This window comes from Stomoxys calcitrans, chromosome 1, assembly GCF_963082655.1.
Source record: "Stomoxys calcitrans chromosome 1, idStoCalc2.1, whole genome shotgun sequence".
Classification (NCBI taxonomy): domain Eukaryota; kingdom Metazoa; phylum Arthropoda; class Insecta; order Diptera; family Muscidae; genus Stomoxys; species Stomoxys calcitrans.
The window spans coordinates 195,251,117-195,264,876 of NC_081552.1; the positions used below are offsets into that span (position 1 = coordinate 195,251,117).

The 13,760-nt window shown below is 41.9% G+C and overlaps 1 protein-coding gene across 1 annotated transcript in view; it reads right to left on the minus strand.

Annotated features, from left to right (window-relative positions):
- Positions 1 to 12,507, minus strand: part of LOC106087505 (adenylyl cyclase X E-like) — a 28,602-nt gene extending 16,095 nt beyond the window's left edge. Inside the window, exons 1-7 of the mRNA XM_013252562.2 lie at positions 12,369 to 12,507; positions 8,310 to 8,686; positions 8,112 to 8,239; positions 2,258 to 2,539; positions 1,913 to 2,198; positions 1,643 to 1,854; positions 1,368 to 1,586 (exon numbers count right to left, since the gene is read on the minus strand). Of these exons, the coding sequence (XP_013108016.2) occupies positions 1,368 to 1,586; positions 1,643 to 1,854; positions 1,913 to 2,198; positions 2,258 to 2,539; positions 8,112 to 8,239; positions 8,310 to 8,686; positions 12,369 to 12,408 (1,544 nt within the window). The 5' untranslated portion in view covers positions 12,409 to 12,507. The remainder of the gene's footprint in view (positions 1 to 1,367; positions 1,587 to 1,642; positions 1,855 to 1,912; positions 2,199 to 2,257; positions 2,540 to 8,111; positions 8,240 to 8,309; positions 8,687 to 12,368) is intronic.
- Between the last annotated feature and the right edge of the window lie 1,253 nt (positions 12,508 to 13,760).

Genomic DNA, 13,760 nt, shown 5'->3' on the forward strand with positions numbered 1-13,760 from the left:
TGAAACATATCCATATTCTATGACTATACTCCCGTTGTGAAGTGAGGGCAGAGCAAGATCGGAAATGTACCCACTTCACGCAGCGGTTCCACCTCACCGACACCGACCGATGATGTAGGCGGATCTGGCAAACCGATCAGAACCAGGGTCCTAGGTTCTTTTCAATCCCGATTCGGACTAGAAGCGTGCGCAGAAGGCACTCCAGGAAGTGCCTCTTCCATACCGCCTCAGTGTACGTGTTCGATGAAGAATTCCATCGGGTCAATCCGGTGCGTACAACCGGCTGCCATGGGAATGTCAGCTCACACTCGGAAGTCATGAGTGTGAGCTTATCGTGAGCCGTGAGTATCTCGTGAGCCGCTCACGAGAAAATCACGACTCACGAATCACTCAAAACTCACGAGATCCCCACGAAACACTCAAGACTCACGAGATCCTCACGACTTACGAGAAAAATCACACCTCAAGCGACAATCACGACTCATTAGATACTCAGAAGTCATGAGTATGAGTATCTCGTGAGTATCTCGTGAGAAGTGAGTGTGTCTTGAGTTGTGATTTTCTCATGAGTCGTGATTACTGTCGTGAGCAGGAAGTCACGTTCACGCACGAAAAATTTTAATTCAATCACGGTCACGCACGATCACGTAATTGGATTTAGATCGCATTCACAAATCACGTGACTCACGCGTGACATGACACGAATTTTTTATGTCGACTCACGTTCACGCCCGTTCACGAGACAACAATTTTACTCACGCACGCTCACGAGAAAATCACGAGACATTCGCGATTGACGAGATACGCATGAGAAAAATCACGACTCACGAAACACTCACGACCCAAGATACACTCACGAGATATTCAGAAGTCATGAGTGTGAGTGTCACGTGAGCCGTGAGTATCTCGTGAGATGTGAGTGTGTCTTGAGTTGTGATTTTCTCATCAGTCGTGATTAGTGTCGTGAGCAGGAAGTCACGTTCACACACGAAGAATTTTAATTCAATCACGGTCACCCACGATCACGTGATTGGATTTAGATCGCATTCACAAATCACGTGACTCACGCGTGACATGACACGACTTTTTTATGTCGACTCACGTTCACGCCCGTTCACGAGACAAAAATTTTACTCATGCACCCTCACGAGAAAATCACGACTCACGAGACATTCGCGATTGACGAGATGAGTATCTCGTGAGTCGTGATTTTCTTGTGAGTCGTGATTAGTGTAGTGAGCAGGATTTCACTAACTCACGTTCACGCACCAAGAATTTTAATTCAATCACGGTCACGCATGATCACGTGATTGGATCGCATTCACGAATCACTTGACTAACGCCTGACATGACAACTCACGACTCACATTTCATTGACTCCTTCCATGCCCATTACGCAGAAAAGCACAAACACTGCCATGGTTGTGGAAATCCTGAACAGTTCATCTGTTTGCTGATTGTACCTCAGTTCCCAATTCCAATCGCTGAACAATAGGCATCCTGTGCTGATGTTACGATTTGCAGTGAAATCTTCCATTTCATAGGCCTTCAGGCGAGGCATGCGAGTAAAGAGTTGAGCTTTTATGCTGTGGATTATCAAATTGTTGTAGTAAAAATACAGGCTAACTGGCCATTGCCATACCCCAATTTATAGATAGGCAATTTCTTTAAGTCTCGTGCAATTTGTAAATTCGCCCTTGACTTAATGGAATCATAATCCAGAAGTTCTTGTTCTTGATTAGAGTCTATATCTTGCATTGCATGTGGTAGAGGATATCGATTAGTTTTTAAAGATTGTTTTGATTTCATACTACTTCGATAGTTTTCCCATTCTTTGGATTGAGTCATGAAGTCCTAAAATTAAATACATCCAGCTGGGGTTTCTGATATTTGAAAAAGAGGATATACTGACACTTGGTCTGATTATTAGATATGTTGTGATGTTTTCCCTCAACAGCAAAGCATCTCTTTTGGCTTTCTCTGTGCCACTTTCGTATACATAATAGGCCTCCACATATTGTAGGGATGTTTTGCTGATGTGCACCCTTCCTGCTATTCCAGTTTGTTCCAGGTGTGAGGCTACATCGACATCCTTGGACCATATGTCATATTGCCATTTGGCAGCACCAATTATACCCGATAAAATATTCCCCGAATGAATGCCTATGCGCATATCCACTTTCAAGTTGGTTAAATTTCTGAAAATAAAAAAAAAGTATTCATCACAAGAAGGATAATATCGACTTAATTCGCTTACCTTACTTCCGCTATCTGTTCTATAATCGAACGTCCAAATTCTATGCAACAATGTGCATGGAAGGGGTGAGCTTGTGGCACACCCGTTACCCCATAGTAACAATCACCCAAAAATTTAATACGCATCACATTGAACTCTTCACAGGCCACATCGAATCTCTGGAATAGGTCATGCAGTGTTTCCACCAAAGTCTTGATATCCAGTGTTGTGGTCAAATGGGTGTAGTTGACGAGATCGGCAAATATAATGCTAACATCAAAATGGGGTTCAATGAAGAGCTTCCTAAAGAGAAAAAGAGGCTTTTAAACGGCTGATACTATTTCCTTTAAATTTCCAGTGACCATATAGAACAAATAGGGTTTTAAAATGTTTGCTACCTATAGAAATAGGTAGTAGAGTGGATGTTTTTTCATTTCGCTTTTCGAAGAAAAAAAAATCCGTATCTCGGAATAGGTACTTATTACGAAAAATTTTAAAGACTTTCAGGAGTACGTTCAAAATGGATTCCAAAGACCCAACAAATGCGGTGGTGGGTGGCATCAAACCATAGCATGTTGTCCCCTCCTCCTATAGGTGTGGGCACATCTAAATCACAAATTTGTAGATGAATATCTTTTTAAAAAAATTAGTAAAAATTTTGGTCACATTTCTTGATGAAAACACCCAAAATCCCCACACTGGGGAAAGATGTTTGCAAAATTGGTAATTTTTAGTAAAATGTCCGTAGAGACCTCAATCCTTGGATCCTTTGTCGGTTTGTTCCGTATAGACTCAAAAACGGCTGAACCGATTGCCTTGCAATTTTCACAGATTGTGTAGGTTGGTCTGGAAGGAAACATAGGCTTTATAATGTTTTGATATCGGGAGGGGGGCGGACCCTCCCCCTTACCCCAAAGTACTACCCAAAAATAGAAGTGCACCGATCGGGACAATATGGGATTCAGGTGAAAGGTATTCAAGAGTAGAGTACGAATTTCATAATAAAAGTTGGGTCCAAGTACCTGGGGGGCCGCCCCAGCCCCAAAACCCCTTAAAATAGTTTTATTTGACGATCATGACAATATGGGACTCAAATGAAAGATATTCGGGAGTAGATTACGAATATGGTCAGGAAGTAGGAAAAGGCTTTTTGATTTATTGATAACGTTACCCCAAAAACACCACCCAAAATCTACAGTGGACCGATAAGGACAATAAGGGCATCAAATGAAAAGTATGCGGGTGTAGATTACGAATCTGGCATACAAATTCATGTCGAAGTGTAGGGGCTCACCCCACCCCCACAAAAACGCCCAAAATGGGCACATTATCCAATCACGGATATATGGGACTCGGTTTGTTTGTTCCATATAGACAGAATAACGGCAGAACCGATTTTCTCGAAATTTTCGCATATTGTGTAGGTTGGTCTGGAAGGAAACATAGGCTATGTAATTTTTCAGTATCAGAAGGGGGATGGACCCTCCCCCTTGTGCCAAAAACACAACCCAAAATCAAAAGTGGACCGATCGGGACAATATCAGTATCAAATGAAAGGTATTGGAGAGTAGACTAAAATTTGAGTCAAAGTACCCATCGGGCACCAACCCCAAAACTCCCCATACAAACATATTCGACGTTCATTTAAATATGGGGCTCAAATGCAAGATATTCGGGAGTAGATTTCGAATCTGGCATACAAAATTAGATCGAAGAATAGGGGGTCACGCCACCCCTCAAAAATGTCATTAAACCCATTATGACTATGTGATACTTGGCTGAACCGATTTTCTGAAACTGTTCATAGATTGTATACGTTTGTCTGAAAGGAAACATAGGCTATATAATTGTTAGATATCGGGTGGAGGCGGACCCTCCCCCTTACCCCAAAAACGCCACCCATATCCGAAAGTGGTCCGATGGTCACAATAAGGGTATCGAACGAATGGTACTGGAGACCAGAAAACGAATATGTTATTAAAATTTGGGTCTATGTAACCAGCGGCCCCCCCCCCCCCAATCAGAAAACTCCTCTAAACGGATATCTTCGAAGTACATGTCAATATGGGACTTAAATGAAAAGTATTAGGCAGTAGATACAAATATGGCATAAAACATTAGGCCCAAGTAATGGGAGGTCACCCACCCCCAAATACCCCCAAATGGGTATATTAGCCCACCATGGCTATATGGGACTCAAATGAAAGGTATTAGGGATTAGATTACGAATATGACATTAAAATTTGCGTTCAAATCAAGGTGGCGTTTTTTCTCCCAAATATATGTCAAATGGGTTATTTGACCCATTATGACAATATAGGACTCAAATGAAAGGTATTTGAGAGTAGGAAAGGAATTTGATATCCAATTTTGGAGCCAAGTGTTTTGGGGTACGCCCTTAAGCACACCATAAACTGAACTTCATTTGCGTTGGGAATAAAGTACGAATTTGATATCTATTTTCAGTGCAAAGTGCTGGTGGCCGCCCCAGCCCCAAAACACCTTCCAAACGGTTCATATTTACCGGCCATGACAATATGGGGATCAAATTAAAGGGATTTGGAAGTGCAGCACCAATTTGATATCTATATTTGAGTCGAAATGTCTGAGGTGCCATCCCTCCCCTAATGAGAATATTACCCTAAGGAAGAACATTACCACCAGGAACCAAGAAGGGGCACATTCTCACACATCAATGAGTGCTTTCCGATTGAAGTTTAAACTCAATGATAAGGGACCTTTTTTTGACAGTCGAGTCCGAACGGCATCCCGCAGTGCGACACCTCTTTAGGAAAAACTTTTTAAAAGGCCATGTATGGCATTGTACTGCGCAAATATCGCCATCATCATGAGGGGATAAACACCGCTTTGTCCGATATTCTCGCCAGGATTCAAACGCGTTCAGCGTGACAATGGCACGAATTCACCCTGAATGCGGATTCAGGGCCAAGTGTCCCCACTTACCCCTAGGAAGATATTAGAGATTTAAAGAAGGCGCAGCGGAGCGGCCCCGGTTCGGCTAGTACGTTATAAAGTTAGGGGTCTTAGATCTCCTATTAGAGTTAACACAATTTATAAAAATTATACTTAAAACACATCTACATTAAGCAAAATTGATGGTGATGGGCCAAATTTTCTGTATAGAGAGACAAAACAATCAAATTTCCTTTTTTTACGAAAAAATGCCAAAAATTTAATTATTTCACATTTTTTGATTTGTAACTTGCATTTCTTTTGACTAAAGTACCTTAGCAAATATTGCGACAATAAATAGTAAATTTTATTAGGTTTCCAATTCAGTTATAAAAATTTGAAATCGTTTCAAAAATGCTTTCACAAGCAACAAAATAAGAGAAAAACGTCTGCGGAAATTTCAAAAAATAAAAAAAAAATGTTGTCAAATTTCTTGGACACTATAAAATATATCCCACATATTTAGGGACTTTTTAAGTACTTTCCTGCAAAAATTTTGAAAATCAGACCATAAACAGCCCGAAAAAAATTTTGAAGGGCCGAGGTGACCATTTTTGAAGGCCCACCAATGGGTCCCCGTCATTTCTAGGGCCCTGAAATTTTGCATATCAACTGGATAACATCTCAGCTATAACCGATATCTCTATCCGTTCCAAGATGGCAGATTTATTTCCTCTTATTTTTTTTCCCATGCCACTGTGCAACGTCTCATCATCTTCCCCGCATGCCCTACACATGCTATCACTTGCAGCGTCGATTTTACATTACTGAGCTCGTAGTCATATATCTCCCGTCATGATACCAAAAGCAATATTGACCTCCTTCTTTCTTCCATTCAGTAATAACCTCGTCTTCTCACTATCTGGATCCCCCCCATAGGATTTTTGTCGTCCTTACGACCGTTTCGCTGTTCCACAGGGTTGCAAAGGCATTCATCGCCCACTCCCTTAACTCGGACTGCGTCGACCCGAAAGGCTTCGGGTTAACCAAGTTCATTGACGGCAGTCCTCTGGCCTTCACCGCCAAATCGGCCCCATTCCCCCTTACTCCGTTGTGGCCCTGCACCCAAACGATGCGGATTTTGCCAACCTCAGAGAAGGCTTTAATCTCCTTCTTACACTGCAAGACTGCGCGTGACCTTCTCTGAACCTGTTGTCCTTATGTTGCACTTTTTCTCCATAGCAGTCCACCAATAGGTATTGGTCTAATCACGCTCCTGTAGAGTCAGTGGACTATCAGGGGGATTAAGGTCCCATTTCGAGTCTACGACCCGTCTACATAGTGCTCAACATTTGTGAGCCTTCCAATTTAGCGTCCTGTCCAAGATCACACTTAGGTATTTGACCTTGTCAGATATCGAAATCGTTTCGTTGAGGAAACATGGAAACGTTAAATTGGCCCACCATCGTCTTCCTCGGCATATTTTAGTCTTCTCTCGATTAACATTGAGACTTCTGGGTTTAGCCCAGTCATATGCCATATGTAAGACCCTTTTGGTCCTTCTGCATAGCTGGTTCGGATCCTGAACCCTTAGATGTATTATAACATTGTCTGCATAGCATACGGGTTCAAATCGCTCCTCAGTCAGCATCCGTAATAGGTTATTTAAAGTGGTCACCCATAGGAGTGGCGATAAAATGCCCTTCTGTGGTGTGCTTTGTGCCATTTTCTCTCTTATATTTTTGTCATGGGACACAAAATTTATCCACCTGTTCCTTAGCATATGGGTTATCAAGTATCTAAGGACCAGGTCCAGCCGGTACTGGCCTAAGAATTGAATTAGTCGCTCCGAGCATTGTTAAATGATGTCAAGGCATATCGCCAGTGTGTACGTTTTGTTATCGAAGGATTCTTCTATTCTATGCACAACCTCGTGCAGGGCAGTCTCCTCCGCCCTTCCCTTGACATAGGCATGCTGTTTGTATTTGAGTAGTTCGCTGGATGTTCTGCTCTTAATCATGGTGTCCACAATACGTTCCTTGGTTTTGAGTAGAAAGGACGTAAGGCTTATAGGTCTTTGATGTCGCATAACTTGCTTTGCCGGGCTTGGGTAAAAATACCAGGGCTACGGAGTCGAGTTTTTGAGGCCGGAGTTTTAGTTGGAGTCGGAGTTTAGTTTGGGGTTGAACACGTTAACCCCAACTCCCAACCGCTCTCGGACTCTGGCTTAATACTCCGACTCCGACCCGGGGTTGGCTAGACTCCGCAGCCCTGATAAATACCATCCTTGCCTCCTGCCAGGCTTTCGGAGTATATACATCCCAGGCACGCTGTGAAAAAAAATATTTATATATAGTTGTATGTAATGTGAGGCGTGAGGCTCTCCAGAAGGTTTGCGAAGTTTTGAAGGGTTCAAGTTTGACACTCTGTATTGAAGATATGGGCCAATATAGCAACTTTTTTCTGCACTGGCAGAAAAAGGACAAAGAAAATTCATTCACCATTGGTGTCATTTGCATACACAGGCGTTGTTGAAAAAATTGCCTACCTGCGAGATTGATTTTGTGAACGCGCGTTGTTGTTTCATTCCTCGATCTATACACAGTGGCATAGAACCGAAAAAAAAACTATTAAAAAATATGTCGTGTGAGAACGGGTAGAGATATCTCTTTGAAATTTTGAATAATGCCAAAGAATTTGAATTTACGTCATGTACCTTACAACTGTCCTCAACCCGTCTTTGAGTTCTCTCTTATAGTACCCTATGTCTGGAAGATGGGCAGAGTAATCCTGCTTCTGAAGATTGAAAAGGACCCTAGCAAGGGGTAGTCGTACAGACCGATTTTACTTCTCTCACCAGTTGCCTGCATGCCCAAAGTAATGTAGGGTATTAAAAGGTCGGCTTGGTCCAACTTTAGCCCATTCTCACTGGCTATTTATCATATTCGCATACAATACTCACCTGGCGAATTCCGTGGCATATTGTTGTCTCATTATGCGAGGATTTTTGAAGCGTTCAATTCTGGCTTTTATTTCCCGGCCAATTTTTTCCGCTATCTGAACTGGTATAATGCTGATCAGGAGATTGTTCTGGGTTGAAGAAAACAAAACATCGAAAAGGACTTTGAGTAAAAGAAGCACAAAAAATCCTTGTTATTACCTCTTGATCTTTGGCATATTTAAGCAATAAGCCCTCCTCAATATTAAGGTGTCGCGTGAGAAATACTCGCCGTGTGGCATAATCACGACGAGCACGAAAACACATGCCCAATACATTCAGGGCCACTAGAAACAATAAATCCGGTACCAAATATCGCCATTCAACTGTTATGTTATTTTCATTGCCTAAGGACTTTATGAAGGCTACAAAAGTAAAATTTATGCCATATAAAATGCTGACGCATAATGCCAAAATTCCTAGGGAAGAATATTCAGGCAAGGGTATAAAGAGATATATACATGATACGGTATAGCCACAATAACAGGGACGCAATATATCAGAGTTAATTAAATAGCCTATTAGGCCTATAAGCAAATCTGAAAAGGAACAAAAATGTTTGATAAAAGTAGTGTAAAGATGTTAAAAACGAAAAATGCAAAATATGCTATACTACTCTATGTTTGTTCTACTATTTTTTTATTTTTTTTGTTGAATTCTTAAGCTTTCTAAAGTGTATCTCTTTATCTCTCTTAGTTTTCTTTATCAATATTGTATTTTGACATTTTCTAAGCCTGTCCTATGTCCACTTTTCAAAATATGTTGCGTCAAAAACAGTTTTCTGTGTTCCTTTTTCAATGCCAGCTCTGTGTTCTCCCATTCTTGTTTGCAGCGTTTATTTTGTTGTTCCCACATATACTAAGTCACAGCTTTGTTCGTCAGTTCCTTTACATTCTATTTCGTAAAGAACATTGGTTTGCTGTTGTTTCTCGATTTTTAACGATTTTGATTTTGACGTTGGAGAATATTTTGTTGGTTCTTTGATTCACTCTGTATGAAGATGTCAATAAAAATTGACGAAACGTTGAGACAAATGAATTTTTATTTACGGAACTTAGGTCCAAAGAGCATAAAATAAAATTTAATATTCTACTTAATTTAATTGGCTTTGACAGAATATTTGTTCTACTAGCCGAGCGTAGAATAGCCTTCCCAGCGCCTCGATCTTCTGCGCTCATTCTAAAATCTCTGACACCAAGTTTCGAGGTGTCTCCCACCACTTGATCTTTCCATCGGGCTTTTGGTCTTACCGGTTTGCGTGTACCACCGTGTTTGCCTTCAAAAGACTTTCTTGCTGGAGCTTCTTCATCCATTCTGACAACATGACCTAGCCAACTCAACCGTTGTATTTTGATGCGTGTAACTATGCTATCGTCGTCATACAGCTCGTGATTCATACGTCGCCTATAGTCTCCATTAACGCAAACGCGTCCATTTATTTTACGAATAATCTTTCTCTAAAATACTCCAAGCACTGCCTCATCTGCTTTCACAAGTACCCATGCTTCAGAACCATATAACAGCACGGGTAGTATCAGTGCCTTGTATAGTGTAATCTTCGTCTGTCTAGAGGTGATCTTGTTTCTAAACTGCTTACTTAGTCCAAAGTAGCATCTGTTTGCCAGTATTATTCTTCGCTATATCTCAAAACTGGTGTCATTCGTTTCAGTTACGGCGGTGCCGAGGTACATAAAGTTACTGACTGTCTCAAAGTTGTGGATCCCAACTTTCTCCATTTTCTTTATTTGCTCGGTTGTGCAAGGCTTTTTGGGAGTTGAAACCATCCATTTCGTCTTATCTCCATTTACTGCCAGACCCATTTTCACTGACTCTCTTTCGATTCTTTCAAAGGCAGCAGTCACTATGAGGTCGATGTCGTCGGCATAGGCGAGTAGCATGTAATATCTTATGATTAGTGTGCCATATCTATTCACATCTGCATCTTGTATAATCTTCTCCAGCAGGATATTAAACAAATCACACGATAGGCTGTCTCCCTGTGTGAAAACTCGGTTGGTATTAAATGGTTCGTAGAGATCCTTTCCTATTCTTACAGAGGAACGCGTATCAGCAAGTGTCATCCTGCAGAGTCTAATTAATTTTGCAGGGATGCCAAACTCAGATATGGCTTGAAATACCTTTGAACGTAAAGGGGTATGAAAAGCAGCTTTGTAGTCAACAAAATGATGGTAGGTGTTGATTTGTCCTCCTCAGGACTTTTCCAGGATTTGGCGCAGTGTGAATATCTGGTCCAGGGTGGATTTACCAGGTCGAAAGCTGCATTGACAGGGCCCAGTTATCTCATTGACTTTAGGTTTTAATATTTCACACAGTATGCTCGAGAGTATCTTGTATGCGATGGGGAGGAGACTTATTACTCTGTAGTTGGCACATTCCGTCTTGTCTCCTTTTTTGTGTACGGGACATAGTATGCTGAGGTTCCAATCATTGGGAATGCGTTCTTCTAGCCAGATTGCGCGGATAAGCTGATGCATACGCCTTATCAGCGTGTCGCCTCCGGCCTTAAAAAGTTCAGCGGGTAACCCGTCAGTTCCTGCTGCCTTGTTGTTCTTTAGTCGTGTCACTGTTTACCTCTGACTAGGAGGTAAACATTCTATACCAGCATCATTGATTGGTTCTGAGGTATCCTTTTTGCCGCCAACGTCGCAGTTGGGTAAAATGTTTTTTCTATATCCTCAGAATGTTATCTGTGTGTGCCTGCACCATCGGTTTGATGTTTAATTTTTTGGTAAAATTTCCGGACTTCATTCCGCCTCCTGTACATCTCAATTCGCTCACGGTCAAGCTTTTCCATTTCCTTTTTCTTTCTCCGAAATAGAAGTTTCTCCTCTCTCCTTTTCTCCAGATACCTCTCCATCATCTGGTTGCTACTGATTGCAGGGTTGCTCTATACGCCGCATTCTTGGCATCAGTAGCATCTCGACACTCTTGGTCATACCATGGATTTCTTGGAGGAGGCTTCCGGTACCCAAGTACGAATTTCGCGGCATTTTCCATGGAGTGGGCAATACTTTGCCACTGCGCCATATATCATCGGAACAAGGAGTGCTTTCATCAAGCAGTTGGGTCAGTCGAGTGGAGTATGCCGCTGCCATCTGTTGTATTTGCAACTTTTCAATATCCAGCTTCCGTGCAGTGTCTGATCGTACTTTCCTCGCCATGTTCAAACGGGTGCGAACCTGTGCTGCAACAAGTTAATGCTCCGAATCTATATTCGTTCTACGGATCGATCGTACATCTAACACGCTGGATGAATGCCTTCCATCTATCACAACGTGATCTATTTGGTTCCTCGTGTTGTGATCGGGTGACAGCCATGTTGCTTTGTGAATATTTTTATGTTGAAGTCTGATGCTACTAACTACCATGTTTTTTGCCGCGGCGAAATCTATCAGCCTTAACCCATTACTGGACGTTATCTCGTGGAGGCTATACTTTCCAACTGTTGGACCAAAAATGTCCTCCTTCTCCATCTTGGCATTAAAATCTCCCAGTACGATTTTAATATCATGGGCGCGGCAGCGGTTATATTCTCTCTCTAGGCGCTCGTAGAAAATATCCTTGGTCTGCTCGTCTTTGTCTTCCGTCGGGGCATGGGCACAAACAAGGCTGATGTGGAAGAATTAGGCTTTTATGCGGATTGTGGCTAGCCTCTCATCCAACGGAGTAAAGCTGGAGACAAGGTGTTTCAGTGTCCGACTAACCACAAATCCACAGCCAAATTCATGCCTCGTATAGTTCGTCACCGTTTGGTGTTGTAGTGACGCCATTCCCAGTCCATCGCACTTCCTGTAAGGCGGTAATATCTGCCTTGTACTTCTCTAATACATCCGCCAGCGCGTATACTGCACCTTCTCTATAAAGAGTGCGGACATTACAGGTGCAGATTCGCAAATCATGGTCCTTTTTTCGTTTGCGTGGGTCGTCAACGGCGTGCCGCAGTGCGACACCTCTTTGTGGAGATGTTTTTCCATGGCTGCCATAGCAAATGGTACAGTACCTCACAAATGGCGCCAACATTAGGAGGGGAAAACCACCGCTGAAAATTTTTATAATGTTCTCGCCAGGATTCGAACCCAGGCGTTAAGCGCAATAGGCGAATAGGCTAATCTCTGCGATACGGTGGCTTCCATAGTAACATAATGTCCTAGCAACCACATTTAGAAAACGGTTTTTTTTTTATTCATTGAGTACTCTTACCAGTGAAGACCATCATCAAACTTGTAGACCAGGCAACCATGTGAACCACCCAAGGATACTGAGCTACAAAATTCTTTTTTAGATATATAGAAGCACATATACAGGTCAAAATCGATCCAACAAGGTATAGGTAGCAATCTAAGTGATAGGGTTCACGATTCTGGAAATCATATAAAAAGTACGCATTTTTATACCCTCCACCATAGGATCGGGGTATACTAATTTCGTCATTCTGTTTGTAACTACTCGAAATCTTCATCTGAGTGTAGGTCGGTTGGAATTGCAAATGGGCCATATCGGTCCATGTTTGCACGACGTGTTTCGCTATGACTTTCAACAATTGTGCCAAGTATGGTTCAAATCGGTTCATAACCTGATATAGCTGTCATATAAACCGATCTGGGGACTTGACTTCTTGAGCTTCTAGAGGGCGCAATTCTCATTCGGTTTGGTTGAAATTTTGCATGAAGTATTTTATTATGACTTTCAACAACTGTGCCGAATAAGGTTCAAATCGGTTCATAAGCTGATATAGCTGTCATATAAACCGATCTTGGGTCTTGACTTCTTGAGCCTCTAGAGGGCGCAATTCTTATCCGACTGAAATGAAATTTTGCACGACGTGTTTCGCTATGTCTTCCAACAACTGTGCCGAATAAGGTTCAAATCGGTTCATAATCTGATATAGCTGTCATATAAACCGATCTGGGGACTTGACTTCTTGAGCTTCTAGAGGGCGCAATTCTCATTCGGTTTGGTTGAAATTTTGCATGAAGTATTTTATTATGACTTTCAACAACTGTGCCGAATAAGGTTCAAATCGGTTCATAAGCTGATATAGCTGTCATATAAACCGATCTTGGGTCTTGACTTCTTGAGCCTCTAGACGGCGCAATTCTTATCCGACTGAAATGAAATTTTGCACGACGTGTTTCGCTATGTCTTCCAACAACTGTGCCGAATAAGGTTCAAATCGGTTCATAACCTGCTATAGCTGCCATATAAACCGATCTGGGATCTTGACTTCTTGAGCCTCTAGGGGTCGCAATTATTATCCGATGTGCATTAAATTTTGTACGACGGATCCTCTCATGATCATCAACATACGTGTTTATTATGGTCTGAATCGGTGTATAGCCTAATACAGCTTCCATATAAATCGATCTATCTATAATCGATCTCTATTTTACTTCTTGAGCCCCCAAATTCTTTTTCGAATTGGCTGACATTTTACGCTGGTTTCCAACATACAACTGAATTGTGGTCCGTACCGGACCATATCGTGATATCGCTCTAATAGCAGAGCAAATCTTTTCTTTTATCCTTTTTTGCCTAAGAAGAGATGCCGGGAAAAGAACTTGACAAATGCGATCCATGGTGGGGGGTATATAA